The following is a 16,502-nucleotide window of genomic DNA, read 5'->3' on the forward strand; positions in this document are numbered from 1 at the left end:
CTGCTGTTCTCCATAAACTCGCATGGATTGAAGCAGTAGCTCAACTTATCCGTAAAAGAGACTGGGCATGGGTTCAAAAGCGTGTTTTGAGGGATGCAGTTGCAGCCAATAAGACAAGTTAAATTGAGGGTTACTTAAAGAATACATAGAAAGCAGCTTTTGCTAACCTTTGCAGCAGCTTTTTGGTTAGGCTCTTCCCGAGGTTTAAGCGCACCCACTCCTACAGTTGGAAGTTGTGTCTGGAAGACAGAAATCCGACCACCAGTGGGGGACATCAATTTAAAGGCAGCCTGTAGTGCAGGTCCCAGAGCACTCTGAGTTTCCAGGGAGTTAGTAAACATTTGAGGCAAAGTTTTCAATAAATCTTGAATTAGCTGGAGGGGAAATAAGAGCATTAGAATATTCAAAAGACATGTCTCCCATAGAATTCAAAATTTCATTAGAAGCATTCATAAAAGACATTTTGTTAGCAAATAGTAAGCCTTGTCATTTTATAGCAACTGGTCTCTGAAGATTCCCAACCCACGCAACCCCTTCCAAGATATACATTCTTTCAAAATCAAACATAAGTCCACAAACTCAATCAACTGTCCTTTCTATCTTTCACATACTTGTCCAAAAATGTGGTCCCAATCTCCAGCCCATTACTACACTTGCCTCCCTAAATATAATTTCAAGATGGACTAAAAGAAGCTTCAATATCTGCAACACAGGTGGGCGGTTAGATAAACAGAATTTGGGATTTTTTTTGCGGGGGGGGGGGGGCGGGCTTAGTTATTGTGCCTATAGCGTGTTCACCAAGGGTATGAGCTTAAAAGTAATGCTAAATTCCTGAAGTGGAATCTCATATAGAAACACTTTAATAAGGATTTAAAGTCCTCTTGATTAGTATTACAAAGTATCTGTGCTTTAAAACAGTCTTGCAACTCCAGTAATATGCATTATATCCTACCTATTCACATGCAAGCACACATGGAACTTTGCTTTCTATCAGACTACAGTGATAGCTCGGGTTACATCCGCTTCAGGTTACAGACTCCGCTAACCCAGAAATAGTACCTCAAGTTAAGAATTTTGCTTCAGGATGAGAACAGAAATTGTGCTCCAGCGGCATGGCGGCAGCAGGAGGCCCCATTAGCTAAAGTGGTGCTTCAGGTTAAGAACAGTTTCAGGTTAAGAACGGAGCTCCAGAACAAATTAAGTACTTAACCCGAGGTACCACTGTATATGGCAGCATAATCTAATAAAACTGAAGACTTGGATATTTTGGGAAACACTAATACCACACGATTTGATAATTTGGGAAGCACCTGTTTATACCATATTTGGTTTATTCTAGAAAGAGGGAATCTATACCAAATACACATGAAGCATAAAGGAAATAATTTTTTAAAACATTACTTTGAAGATAAAGATTGGACACCACTGATTTAAAAGGATTTCAAACTGAACATGTTCAAGTATAATTGTTAAAGTTTCAGAAGTCAGCTCCCCCCACTCCCTCAAATTCAGATTAGTGGTTTTATCATTAATTCTGTTCTTAGAAGAGATGTCGCCTAGTCAGTTGCCAAAGAACTTTGCACTGTACATATTTGCGCAACCAATCAACTGGAGTGGGCAAAAAACTTTAGCTCATAGCCTTATAAGGGCTAGGGGGAAATGATCAAAAGGACAGAGTTAAATGACATCTGTTTTAAACATATACTTGCATAATGACTGTATAGTATTAATCTTACCTCTTTACTTTCATTTAAGTTTACTAGTAGGTTTTCCGGCATTGGGATAAACACTTCTGCAAGAAAAACAAAAATGCGATGAAAGCTCTCTGAATCAGTTTGACTGTTTAAGAAGTATTCTTAAATATTCCCCACATCTCAAAATGCATTAAACAAAAAAAGGCACCTCTGCAAGAAAATGAAAAGTTGGTTTTACTGCAAAGTCCCATTCTTGTATGTGAGCAGGAAACAGTTAACCCATTCTCCAGTCAAAGGCAAGACCAACAACTTTGATGTCCCTTCCAAGAGGAATGAATGACCCCCAATAATTAGAAAGCCCAGGTAAAAAGTTGTTTAATGAACACAGAAGTGGATAAAAATGAAGATGCAAAAGCCTTGAGAGTGGCAAGTGAGGTGCTCCATCCCATTCTTGTCAAAAAGGTGGTTTGACCCATACTGCAGCTTCTGAGGTGGCAATGGCACAAGGATGTCCCATGTGCTGACTCAGGCAGCCTTTTCAGGAAGCAGCAGTGCCTCAATCTTCCTTTTACTGGGGTAGACAAATGACAGGAGAGTGTCAATAAAGTTGCCCTTTCTTTTCAAAGGGGCTGTAATATCTGAGGAACCAAGTGAATGAGCAGCCTCCCTGCACCTCTACAGCAGCAAGTCTATTACACCAGTTCTGATTCTAGGAATCACAAAGCATACTTCATAAATCTAATGCTACAGATTATTTCTACTTACCTTCAATATCTGAAACTATCAACATCTGGGGCTGAGAGAGACCTTCCTGAAGGCTATAGAAATGGATTGTGCTGTCAAATGTTATAAAGCCTATTTTTGTTCTAGTGTTTCCTGGAAGTCTGAAAATTAAACATAGAAACTTGGTATCATGTTTAATAAGGCCCTAGGTGCACATTCATGTCAGATAGATGTATTTTCTTTGGGAATAAATGCTTGTAATGCATTACCCTTTGCTTAATGCTTCATTTTTGTTGCAAACAGCTATCAAAATGTCATTCAGGGTAGCAGCATTCAATGTAGTAGATTAAAACCTTATGCTGATTTTATTAAGGTAACAAAAACATATCACTATGCAATGCTCCATGTTAAGGAAAAATAATCTTGCAAGAAGAAAAAATCTGGAATGGGTTGGATCTAGGTTAGGGTTATTTCAAGCATATCTCAAATGCACTGTAGGTTCTATAAAGATTTCATCTGTTACACCAATATATTTACATTTGTTTACTGAAAAAAAATACAAAAGCACAATGTTCCTAATCAGAATGCCTCTACAAAGTACCTGCGTGAATTTGCGTGAATGTGCTTCTTGAATATATTCTTTTGAAATCCAGTACAGTACCACAAGAAACTAAAGTCCTTTAGTTGCTTTAATGAAAAGAAATACAGTGCAGCAAATTGGGGGTTTTAATACAATGAGCTTGAGAATGTAAATTGTTTCGGTGATGAATACAAATTTGGTACCTGAAATTCACAGTAAGTGCGTAGGGTGCATATTATGAAAATGGCAGCTTGAAATAACATCAATTGATTTTTTCCAGGTTTGGCACATGAAAGGATTGGACCAAACATGACAATGACATGAACATTAAAAACTATATGGACAGAGTGAAAAGATGTGCAGGACTTACAAATCTAGATTGTCCAACACGGTCTTGCATACAGTGTTCAAGTATCCTGTTTCTATTGCATTATGTGACACATCAAACACAAAGAGGTACACAGGAGGCTGAGGTGGACGTAGCTGAAAAAGAAACAGTTACCTTAGTTTAAATTTCTAAACCTTGTCACAACACTACTCCTAGTTGATTTTAAATTAAAATTAGAAGCACAATTGGACAACGTAGGTTTTTGCTGGGGGGGGGGGAACAAACTGAGAACAACCAGGCATTGTGTGTTTTCATCCATCACTTGAAATATACATGCCAGGAATGGAATGTGGGAGAGGAAACCAAATTTCTCACACATTTGGAATACTCATTATCCCATGTCCTGTCCCAATCATGTCCAAGGTTTCAAATATGTTTTGAAATTCTGAGGCTAGTCTCAAGGAACAACAAGCAGTTGTTCTTTGAAGAAAATATATTATGCATCATCTTTTCCTTGGAAGGCACAATACACATGGCTTGTCTTCCTGACTCATCGCTGGGTTAAGTTCATTATGTGACAATGAGGGACAGAGCCTTCCCCATTGTGGTACCAGATCTCTGGAACGTCAGAGTCAATACATATTTACCAAGGCTTTTTGAAGTTTTAAAGTTGATTAGTATCCAACCTGTTCTGCTTGCCATTGTTTTCATGTACGAATTTGTTGTTTTATCCTTCACTGCATTATAATGAATTTGCTTTATTTTGTCTTTGTATGACACCCTGTTATCTCAATTGCTGAAGGGTGGTCTGGAAGCATTTTAAAATATGTAATGTTGGGGTGTCTTGGGTGTTTTCTCTACTAAAAATTAACATCTTTATTTGAGAGGATTTTCATTCTTTTTCTTGGTGTCATATTAAGACAGAGAAAGGCTATGCCTGATAACCAAGCCAGATACACTTATGGGTCACAATTCTATTATGGAAGTTTAACAGAGTAAATACAACCAATCTATTGCATTTATAGGCAATAGGCTTGTAATTTTACAAAAAAAGCTGTATTCAGTGGGCAGCATCCATGGGATAGATTTGGTGTGCTGCATGTTCTCCAGGGCTGATCTGTGCTCCCTTCTGCACACACACGCGCACACACACACACACACACGGATGGGGGGAGCCGTTCCTGATGGCAAGGACACCACTAGGGAACAGCATTCAACATGGTGTGAATGCTATAGTCAAAGAAAAATGGGTAATCCCTCATTACTAAAACATAAGCACTTATACTTATGCTTGGCACTGTGAGGATCACAGCCATTTCTCCTAGACTAATACAGTGCAATATAATCAAAATGAGAACTATATTAAGATAGCAACTTTTTCCTAAAGCAGTACACTTACCTTGATTTACTTTTGTATTTTTATTATTTATAAATTGCATTTTACATGTTTTGCCAGATCATTTACATGCAAAACAGCTATTTAAAAAAAAACAAAAACAACCCCCACCCACCCCTTAAGGGATGCGGATGGCGCTGTGGGTTAAACTACAGAGCCTAGGACTTGTCAATCAGAAGGTCGGTGGTTCGAATCCCCACGACGGGGTGAGCTCCTGTTGCTCGGTCCCAGCTCCTGCCAACCTAGCAGTTCGAAAGCACGTCAAAGTGCAAGTAGATAAATAGGTACCGCTCCGGCGGGAAGGTAAACGGCGTTTCTGTGTGCTGCTCTGGTTCGCCAGAAGTGGCTCAGTGATGCTGGCCACATGACCTGGAAGCTGTACGCCGGCTCCCTTGGCCAATAAAGCGAGATGAGCGCCGCAGAGTCGGTCACGACTGGACCTAATGGTCAGGGGTCCCTTTACCTTTACCTACCCCTTGAAGACAGGTGTTCCCTTGATTTGTTTTTAAACCCAAGGCAGTTGCCTTTTCATCCATCTGGAAAAGGCTGTCATATAAAAAATGTCTTCAGTTGACTCCCAAAGTACAGATAGTGGACACCTGTTGTACCTTAACAAGGATGCTATTCCACAGAACAGGGGTAGTCACTTTGAAAGCCCTGCTTTGCAGGTAAACGACAGGAAAGGGAATAAGGTCTTCTACTGAACAGAAGCTGTTTTTTATTGGGTTATTATAGCAGGCAGCTAGCTTGGGTAAAGGACCTCACCATATATTCAGAAGGAGCCATAAACTCAATTGTGGCATTTTGAACTTCAGGTCTTTTATGAGGTTCTCCATAAACTCTTGTCACAGGATTGTACATAAATTCTTCAGGAACTGCAAGAGGGGGGAAAATATAGTGCTTTACTACAAGATACAAGCATTCTAGGGATTGAATATTCTAGATATAGTCGTACACCTAGCATTCCCTAGGGTTATCACATAAAATTTATCCCCCTAACATGTTACATCCTCAAGCACTAAACCCTTGAAAGAGCTAGCAATTGATACAATTATGTCCCACTGGAATCAGGTAGCATATTAACATATAGCAGGTATCTGATATCAATACAGTTGATGCTTTTAGTGGATTTATGCTCATTTGACAAAGAAAACTCACCATCATTCACTCTGTAACATAAATTGCACTTCCATCTCCTTTGGTCAAGAAAGCTGACAAAAGGATTGATGTATGTCCTACAGCTACGACACCTCACAATTGTACTGGAGGTTACCACAGGCAATTGCTGGAAAAGAGGAATGCTTTTGTAAGTCATGTGTTGGGAATGCACCAGCCACCTTGAGTAATTTGGGTGCCTACCTCTGGCCCAGATGTAAACAGATATGGTACAATGGTCTAAGCACTAGCGTCTCTGTCAGCTGAAGGTGGGTTTCCACATGTGTGATAACAACAATTATTTTAACTGCGGCCCAGTGTTTTATTTGACACTGAGACATACATGAATCATGCTCTGTGGTGGGAAATGGTTTTGCAAGACCACCATATTATGTTAAATCACCAGTTTTACAAGCAAAAAATTATCTTAAGTGACAATGCACAAATTTTATTGCTGCAGTAAAATGGAAGCAGAAGGACTGCTAGGGTTGTTCCTAATGGTACAACTTAGCTTGTCCCACAGAACTTCCTTTCCCTCTCCTTCCTTACCCCCCATCAACTGCTGCAGAGGGTCTGAAAAACCCCAGAGCAAACTGGGGCAGTTGTAGGAGGAGGAGAGGGAAGAGAAATTCCATTGCAAGAGGATGTTGTTCCACTGGTGCAATGACTTTGCAGGATACAATCAAAATTGCTTCTAAATAACTTTTATCAGGAAGTGTTGTTTAGTTGAGGCCACTAGTCCCCTTACCAGCATATTCTTAAACTGGAGTATTAAACTTAATCCTGTAAGGTCACATTCAAATGTACATTTACATAAAAAGTAAACCCATTATAAGAAAACAGGGTAGAGTGGCTGTCTACAATGATAACAACCGATGCCACAATCATTTCCCACTAGGATCAAGTAGTTATTCCCCAGCCTAGAAACCCTCTACCTATTTGCAAACAGCAACCTATTCACAGCAGGTTAAAAATCAGGGAAAGGCGGATTTTGAATGCACTCTTTGATTTAAAGATTAGCAACTGAAATATCTGTTAAGAATAAACCTAACACCATACGGCTTTTGAAGGCTTCAGTACTGAATGATGCACAAAGTTACTACCACAAGGGTATAGATAAGATGTTGAAGAATGGGAAGGTCTCCATTAACAAAGCTCCTTTCAAGTGGGGCTCTGAAATGTCATCTTGCAGGAAATGTTATTTTTCTAGGGCAAGGCTAACAAAACTGTTTATACTGGCTGCAGTCATATGATCTTCTAAAACAATGGTTTGGGGAATTTTGGCCACACTCTTCCTTCCCTTGCACATAGGGCCTAATTCCTTACTTTCTGTATTGAACCAAACCACAAGCTGCAGTGCCACCCAAACCACTGAACTGTCGCTTTGGGTGATATTGCGTAAAGGGATCTATCCTGGTTTGCAATCCCGATTTGTAGGTACTGGCCACACCATTTGATTCAAGCCCTACAGAAGAAATGGGATGTGGGGGGAATGCATGTGCACAGCGCTCACACTCCATCCTCCAAATATTGTTTGGAGGATTATTTGAATGCTTTCTTCTGAAAGCCAACTCCCCATCACTCAGAGTTTTACATAATGTATCATACCGATAGGTCTTTGAAAGGATGAAGCAGGAGACCCAAAGGAAGTTTGGCTTTGTTCAGTAAGGCCTGAGTTTGAGGAATGTTAGTCAAGGTACATCGGAATAACCTACATGAGGGACAAATGGTGAAAGTCACTATTAATTGCATGCATCACCCCTTCCTGATCAGGACAGATAGTTTTCCTTATGACCCTCTCTTACGTAAAGTTTCATTCAAGCAATAAGCTCAGATTCAGTTTTATGCAGTGTGACAACCACCAACAAATGCAAAATCTAAATATAGTTTATAATACCCCAGGTGAAAACCACAGGGACACACTCTGAAGAGGGTATCTACAGAAGTGTTCTTCTGTTTACTATTAATCCTGCTTGAAAAGCAATCACAGGCTACATGCCAGCTTTCGACTAAGCTCCCAACAGAAGACAGACGCACCTTCAGGACATATGAAAGTGAAGAGTCTTCCTTCCCCCAACCCTCAAAATAAATAATTTTTAAATTGGCCTTACTCTGGATTACAGTTGACCTTCTGGATATCTTCGTGCAAGTTCGGAATAGGTGCTTGCAAAGGGGTTGCAGGGAGAATATTTCTGTCTTGGAGAAGATTAATAGGTCTTAATCCTTCTGGTTGAAGGCTCAGTCCACCCATAGATGCAGCTAAGGAATTTGCTCCCAGGCCAGGCTAATGAAAACAGAATTGCAAGGTTAGCCGTTTGAATCACCTTTAAAATTCATTCATATCAACTGGATGGAAGAATGCTATGTTTGCAGATCACTTGCACTAGAGCATTTAAGTAGAAGTTGATCTTGCCTAAAATGCTGTTTGAACTAAGAGCCAAACTGGACATGAAAAGCCTCATCTGATCTCTTTGTACTTTAAATAATTTTTGAAACACATAATTCAGACAATATTCTTTTACAATATCAAGCAACAATGCTTGATTGTTGATTATTAGAAAGGAATGCAGAAAAGACTGGTGGAAAAATAATATACCCAGAATTCTCAATTGGTCTATTGGACTCACTCAAGCTCTCTGGAATAAAGAAGGCTGACTTTCAAAGTCAGCAATGTATTTATGTAAATATATTTATTTGTTAAATTTTTATTCTGTGCCCCCCTCCAACAAATAGTGCTCAAGGCAGCTCAATGAACTCCCAAGATAGCTTACATAGTTAACATTTTAGTAAGATTTTAAAGATTTACTTGAGGAAACTGTGGTGATCCACCTGGATACTGCATTCTTGGTCCTGCAGATGGAGATGCATTCTGGTAGCCTGGTGGCAAGGTGGGATAAGCACTCCCAACATGTCTGTTTGTTTTAAGATTCTGAGGAGCAGAAGGGGGATGTGCAGTTGCTAAAAGAAGAATGCACTCATTAAAATGCAAGCAATAACACTAACATTCCAGTCGTAACAATGTGGAACTCTCTTCATATTTTTTTCTATATAGCAACCAATATGCACACCACTTTACATGTTCTTTAAAACTCTAGCTCAGTAATAAGGAACCTGCAACTGTGAGTCCAGATGTTGTTGGAATACAACTCCCGTCAGTTCCAGTCAGTACGGCCAATGATCAAGGATGAGATACGCCCGCCACCCAGTCCAGCAACATCTGGAGGGCCACAAGCTCCCAATAATCAATACAACCCATACACTGCTGCAACTGAAGTAAAAACACTTTCTGACTGAACAACTCTGCAGGATATGTGGTTTAAAGAAGACCTAAGGCTTGCATTGCAGCATGCACTTGGATAGGTCATACAGCAGCAACAATATTATTACAATCTAACATTAAAGTATTTCCATTTCTAACTTGCTAGTCTTAATTTAGGAATACTGTATATGGCCAGAGGGTTTTCATTAATTAGCCAATCAGAAAAAGGAAACATGTTTCAGCTCCTGATTTGCCAACAGCAGCTTAGTGACTTTAGTTCTGCAAGTGTCAACTGGTTCCATTTGCCTGTTTGTCTTCATGCTTTGTGTTTGACCAATTATGTCCTCAAGCAGCACTAGGTGGTCTTAACTATAATCTGCAATTTCCCCCTGTAGTCAAGACTTTATCATCTTGCCCAATATAACGTGAGTTCAGTGAGTGACTTAATACTTTCAGGAATATTAATCTTACCTGTTAAATTATTACAGTTTATTAAAATTAAAAGGAAGTAATTCAACTTAAAGTGGGCTTACAGTAGCTTTATACAATGTATAATCTACATATGTTATGTTCACTTTCTAAAATAAAATGTATTCATAATGTTTCTTACTGCCGTTCCAGCATAAAATCCCAAGGCAGATTACAATATAATCAAACAAGCCCAGTAGTTTCTACCTTTATAAAACAAGTAAAACAGTTCCAAAAAAAAAAAAAAGCATCACAGTGTTCATTAAAAAATAGGCATGGCTAAAGAGCAGATGCCAAACTATTACAGACTTCAGTCTCTTGCCCCAGAAGGCTTATAAATCTTTTCACCCAAAGGCTTACCTGTCACACCATTGCATGGATATGAAACAGTTAACTCTCCATATATTTACATTTAAGCAATGGAAGAGGCAGGAAGCTGCTGTCATGAAGTAGCAATGAAATGGCTGATAAATTGAAGAAAGTATGTCTTACCCAAGAAGCCTCCTCCTTCTATTGTATCATAATTGTTCTGGACCAACAATCCATCACTGGCAGTGGATGCAGGATCACCTGCCAAGAAAGGCATCCGTTAAAAGCAAATGCTTAAATCTAGTACTTGTGTAGTTCTTGTTTATTGGTCATTTACCACTAAAAACAATTCTGGATGATATGCAAAGGTTAAATGTTGTTAAGGTTAAATAATCCCCATTTTGTACAGCTTTTCTCAGTTGGGAAAATAATTCTTCAGTCACCCTACATGACAATTCTACCCATTCAAACAGTACAATATCCACAATTCATCAGGCTACCTTTCTGCAGCATGCTTACATGAATGATGAGAGAAGGGATGTGTAGAAGTCACCTTTAACAGACTCTTTCTAAATGCACTTTCTGGTACACAAACATGTAAATATAGAAATACACAGCCTGATAAAATTGGTGGCTACCCCTTGGCCTCTGTCGTGCAGTACTGCAAAAGTAAGGTTAACAGTAGTCCTATAAATCCAGTAAGGCATAAGCTTTTTGGCATGTAAAATAACACCCTGAGTTTAAGTCAGATCCTAAGGGATAACTATTTGAAAAGCAAAGCTGCTTAAGAGTATTCAAAGATACCTGCAGCCATGATTTCATTATTCTGGCCTATTTTGAAAACAAAGGTGGCCTGTTCTTCCCTCCAGATTCCTTTGATCAGACTTGAACCAGATGAATATTTCTTATTTTAGAAAAATAAGAGTGAATTGGAAGTTATGAATGGATAAAGACTGTCACCTCAAGTTTACAATAAGTCAATGAAATCCTATGCATGATAAGTCAATAGGGCTTACTCCCTAGTAACCATTTAGGATTTCAGAATCTTGCATAGATTTCCTTCCATATAATAATATTTAATACATAAGCAACAACATCCAAGTTATAACATTCAAGATATAACAAGAGCTGAAAGAGGATAGGGCAAGGCTATGGACAACATTAAAAGTAGAGATACCCAACCCTGATTTCTGCCGATTCCTTCCTCCCATGCCATGTGGGAGGGTCCCCTGACTGCTGTTGTCAATGGTCACTCCAGAGGTTGTTGAACTATAACTCCCATTAATCCCAGCTGACATGACCAAGGGATTAGGGATTAGAGGAGCTGTAGGTCAACAACATCTGGAGGGCACAAGGTTGAGGAAAGCTAATTTAAGTTCTAATTGAATTGCTAAGACTATACTTTTAGATTTTTAATGCCATCTTTAATCCCACCCATCCCCTACACACCTCTGGATCTATACACTTGCCTTTAACAGCTTATACCTGTATATATTATGGTGCAACAAGACCCTTGTTTTTGCTGTTTAATAGAGCAACACTGATACCCTACTAATCCTTAGTAGTAACATTAAATAACATTTCCTTATTACAGGATCAATTCCTTACCTCGTGTATTTGATGAATTCTGTAAAGCCTGGGGTGTCATGCTTGCTGGAGGAGCCATAGGCCGTGTAGAGGCTGGACTGCTAACTGGAGGAGGTCCTAAAGGAGGTCTAACTGGCGAATATGTTAGCTGATTACCTGGAAGAGAAACAGAACCTGCAAGAATCATCAGAACATAGAGTCAACATTGCTTCTGATTTGTTTTATTTTTGCACAGAACCAACCAAGAGGGTTTAATAAGTGCATTAAATTTCTTCTACATGAGGGATATTTTAGGTGACCTTAATAAAATTCAAAGCCAAACTCATTCTACTCCCCTTTTCAATACAATCTGCATATTGATCCAAAGAGCAGGTGTAGGAATATGCACATAAGTCTTCGTTAGGCAGAATGGCCAGGGATGATAATGATGATGATGATGATAATATAGTGATAATAAATAATAATAATAATAATAATAATAATAATAATATAGCGATAATATATCACTCACAATGCAATCATGTCATACAAAACTGCTGGGACAGGTTGAGGGAGTTCACTTAGAATGTTGGTGCTAATTAGTGTAGCGTGAATATTGTGAAATGTATTTGGCTACCCACACCACCAGGTTTAGCCCTGTTCATTTTGTTTCGTACAAGTGTAACAAATCACTCTGTAGGTAAGAGCTACACATGGTGTAACCCCCATCCATATGACACATTCTGTCTATAATGCTACAAGGTACAACATATACCATGATGTAGCAGGGATAAAGTGTTCTCCCCACCCACCTTTTTCTCATACCAGCAACAATGAAGCATCTACTTGTCTGTTGCAAAATGCTTGCACTACTGGAACCATCATAATAGCACAATGTTGAATTTCGTCCAGTGCTTTTTATCTTAAAAAATGTTCAGGGGTACGCTCATTTTCCTACTCATATTGAAATACTGCCCCTCAATGAGGCCAAACATAGATTCACAAAATGTTTAGGGGTATGCGTATCCCTGCATCCCCCCAGAAAAAAAGCACTGATTTCCACTCACAATACACATGAGAACATTTATTCGTTTTTCCAAAATTGATTGCTTTTAAGTACATCATTACTTCAAAAGTCTGGACTCAAGAATGCTCAAGATGAATGACAGTCAATATTCTTTGCTACTCCAGTTGCAGAAATATATTGGGAGAATTTCTTTTCTTACCTGGCTTTGTATAGCTGTTTTGAACTGGAGGACCTCCAGCAGAAGAAACATGATAGCTTGCTGATGGATTTGTATTCCCTGATGAAGGTAACAATGGCTGAGTTGCCCCTGCATGAGCAAAATGGTTTGGCTGAGAGCCCATTGCTGGCTGAATTGAAGGAGCCTGTCCGTACTGCCAGTTTGAGTGTGCTGGGAGATTAACTCCAGAATGAAAGCTACCTGCAGAGCTTGATGCAGCAGCTGAGTTCTGCGATAGAGGAGGCATCTGGGCAACAGGTCCCTGTTGTGCTGTTGCTAGAGAAGCAGATCCAATAGGTGGCCGATTAAGAGTTTGCCCAGGTCCCTGATAATTACTAAAAGGTGAAGCGTTCTGAGGTGCACCATAGTTATAGGGTCCAGAAGATGTATGCACCAGGTTCTTTGCAGGCGCTTGCTGAGAATACATGCCTGGGACAAAAGAATTGTATCCCTGTCCACCTGGTAAGCGTGATGAATTCACCATTGGGTTTTGTACAGGACCTGGGGAAGGAGGAAAATCACTGAATGAATGCTATATATTCTTGCCATTGAGGAATGCAAACATTTCAGGAACAGAAACTAAATTTTCCTGAAGATCCAAGTTAAAGGCAGAGAGAAAGCCACCAGGAAAAGCAGTAACTATATGCAATTTTTGCCGATTTGCTTCACATTAATTATAAAGCCCCCATATCATTGTTCACAACGGGGTATAATTCCATAAAAAGAACTAACATGTTTAAGATTTTGCACAGTCAAACAAAAAGGTATGCAATCACTACATACAAGGGCTGCACAAAAAGTGCTTGGTTGCACAAAAAGAAGGGAAGCTTACACCAAGGCAATTCGCAACCCACTGCTCCTCACTATATTTCCCTGTGACCTTAAATATCTTCTCCAAAGGTTCAAAGAACCCTTAGTAAAGGCCTTTGGATGGGAGGTGGGGAGCTACCAGAGAAGACAGGAAATAGTCCCAAATCAAGCAGAGACCCTTTCCATTAGCACTGTAGCATTATAGCAAGCTGGTTGGCACATGGTTACACAGGGGAATGGAATTAAGTCATGTTAACACCCTGAATCACCAACCCAGGTGTCATGCAGGAGACATGTGAAGCAGGTCCGTAGTTGGGATAGGGGAGATTGCCCCCAAAATTCTCTGCACCCCCTAACTTATAAAGAACTGATAATTAAAATTATTTTAGAAAATGAACGTGACAACCTTTGTTTTTCTTCTTAAATATACTCTTATTCGGGGTGGTAGTAGAGCAGAATCTGCCTACCATTAAACATCATGTGACAAGGGTAAGATGCTTTCCATTAAAATGGAAAGTCGGAAGATTGACAGAGCTAGTCAATTTGTTCTTAAGTATCTAAATTCCACAGTTAGGTGAGTTATTGACCATTGCACTCATAAATCAAAAAATATATTCAAGGAGACATACAATACTGTTATATCTGTAGCTTGCAAACATTTGCTCAAGCGCTGAATGAGGACAATTTGAATCCACCCATTGAAATACTGACAACCCAGACTACTTGAAATCAGAGCTTGAGTTGGTAAAATCCCTTACTGAAGAATGTCTATCATTGGCGCAATCTGCATACGAGCTCACAAAATATGGAACAGCATTTCCAGGACATGGTCATTTCATTAAGACTGCATTGACTATTCTAAGTAGTACTGCAACAGCTGAAATCTGCTCTCCTAATTTAACACTAGTTTTAGGTTCACAAGGGATGCGGGTGGCACTGTAGTCTAAACCACTGAGCCTTGGGCTTGCCAATCGGAAGGTTAGTGCTTCGAATCCCTGTGACTGGGTGAGCTCCCGTTGCTCGGTCCCAGCTCCTGCCAACCTAGCAGTTCGAAAGCACATCAAAGTGCAAGTAGATAAATAGGTACCGCTCTGGCGGGAAGGTAAACGGTGTTTCCATGCACTGTTCTGGTTTCACCAGAAGCGGCTTAGTCATGCTGGCCACATGACCCAGAAAAACTGTCTGCGGACAAACATCGGCTCCCTTGGCCTGAAAGCGAGATGAATGCCGCAACCCCATAGTCGCCTTTGACTGGACTTAAGCATCCAGGGGTCCTTTACCCTTTTTTTTTTTTAAGGTTCACAGCTATTGACAGTACTGTAATAATGTAAAGCAGAGCTTGCTCTTTTAAGCAGTAACGTCATGACGATAGCATTGGTCTTAGATTCACTACATTTTGCAGCATCGAAAACAAGAAAACTTTTGTTATAAACTGTAAGAATACTGTTGAAGCTCATTCTTGACTTTCTACTAGTAGTTTGTCTTGTTTTCTTAACTTTTTTGTTAATTGATTGCAAGAAAAGTAGCAATTGTCGGAGTTGCTTAGTGAAATATTTTGAATGTACACAAGCTGCAGGACAGTTAAAGGCTAAATAAAAACAGTTTACAATGTTGTCTTTAAAAGTCCTACAGACCAGATAAATGCCCTATTGCTTTTTTGGTGCCCCTTCCCAAAATGTTTAGGCTCCCTATGGGCATGATATGGAATGTATCACAACAGTTTGGATTGATACTTTAATGCAGCCACAGAGAGCTCCATGTTTGATCAGAGAAGTGGGAAGGGGATGCTTAGCCCTAAAAAAATCCAGCTCTCCCATCCAGGATATTTTTCTCCCCAAAGAGGAAATATTAAGTTGATCTGATGTCTCCCCTACAAATGTGAAAGAAGAAGGGGGCATGACCATCCCAAACTACTGCTTTGATCAAATTTAGAACCTGCTGCAACTGCATTAAACTGAAAACAGAACAGGAGCTGTCAGCAGATGTTCCCCATGTATCCTGTGTCACATCTGGTTTGGCTCCAAGCCGCCACGAGGCAGTAAGAGAGGGGACCATGGTATAGTTAATTTGCTTCAGCCACAGGCCATACACAAACAAATGCAGGCATAAAACAAAAACACAAAACAGGCAGAAACAGATAAGATGAAAGAACAAATAACTGCAGGAGTCTTTCCTGTTATTGAAGAGTCATAGCAAATACCACCACACTGATCCAAGGAACAGATCAAGAGCATCAGGCTCAAAAAGAATTTTGCCAGGGAAGATGTGGTGACTGTGCAGCCTGCTTATTTTCATTATAAAAGGACTTGTTTTGTAGATTTTACCAAATTTATCAGCTGGAGGACAAATATATTTCCAATACTTGCAGTTGAAGAATAACTAAGCAAGTAACGAATAATGCCATCAAAGGTGACACAAAGGTGCAAACTGAAGGGGATTTCCAATATTTCTAATGCAGAACTGCATGTGGTATTTTGTAGAATGTGAGAATGATAAACACTTGGGTTGCTCAACACAACTGTTAATATCAGTTAAATAATTTCCAGCAACATTTTAGTACATAAACACAACATGGGGCCATCTTCATGTAGCCCATCCATCCTACTAAGACAGAATTATTGCATTTAAGTCCCAGCATTACAAAGGATGCTCAAAATTGAGAAAACTCATGAACAAAAATCCACATGATCAAAACATCACTGCAAAACTCTTGTATCATATGACTAACTGGTAGGTTGAGCTGAGTACATTCTGTACAACAGATTTTGGGGAGTCTGCTTTGGATCTATTAGCAATATAACTCAATACCTGAAAAGGTTCAAATGCACATACAATTCTACCCCAAGTATTACTTCACTTCAGAGAAAATACTCATGGAGAGCTGGGGTGCCTAGAATAGTTCTTAAAAACTTTTCTGAAAAAAATCAGTATCAGAAAGCCCATCATTCTCTCAAATTGTAGCTTAAGACC

General features: G+C 39.5%; 1 protein-coding gene across 1 annotated transcript in view; it reads right to left on the reverse strand.

Annotated features, from left to right (window-relative positions):
- SEC24A (SEC24 homolog A, COPII coat complex component) overlaps nucleotides 1–16,502 on the reverse strand; it is a 38,423-nt gene that overhangs the window by 10,264 nt on the left and 11,657 nt on the right. The window contains exons 3-14 of the mRNA XM_083600003.1: nucleotides 12,705–13,223; nucleotides 11,521–11,655; nucleotides 10,096–10,173; nucleotides 8,683–8,834; nucleotides 7,988–8,160; nucleotides 7,485–7,587; nucleotides 5,880–6,006; nucleotides 5,487–5,596; nucleotides 3,368–3,480; nucleotides 2,460–2,578; nucleotides 1,737–1,792; nucleotides 168–374 (exon numbers count right to left, since the gene is read on the reverse strand). Coding sequence (XP_083456129.1) covers nucleotides 168–374; nucleotides 1,737–1,792; nucleotides 2,460–2,578; nucleotides 3,368–3,480; nucleotides 5,487–5,596; nucleotides 5,880–6,006; nucleotides 7,485–7,587; nucleotides 7,988–8,160; nucleotides 8,683–8,834; nucleotides 10,096–10,173; nucleotides 11,521–11,655; nucleotides 12,705–13,223 — 1,892 coding nt within the window. The remainder of the gene's footprint in view (nucleotides 1–167; nucleotides 375–1,736; nucleotides 1,793–2,459; nucleotides 2,579–3,367; nucleotides 3,481–5,486; nucleotides 5,597–5,879; nucleotides 6,007–7,484; nucleotides 7,588–7,987; nucleotides 8,161–8,682; nucleotides 8,835–10,095; nucleotides 10,174–11,520; nucleotides 11,656–12,704; nucleotides 13,224–16,502) is intronic.

Source organism: Podarcis filfolensis (assembly GCF_964270895.1).
Source record: "Podarcis filfolensis genome assembly, chromosome: 2".
Taxonomy (NCBI): Eukaryota; Metazoa; Chordata; class Lepidosauria; order Squamata; family Lacertidae; genus Podarcis; species Podarcis filfolensis.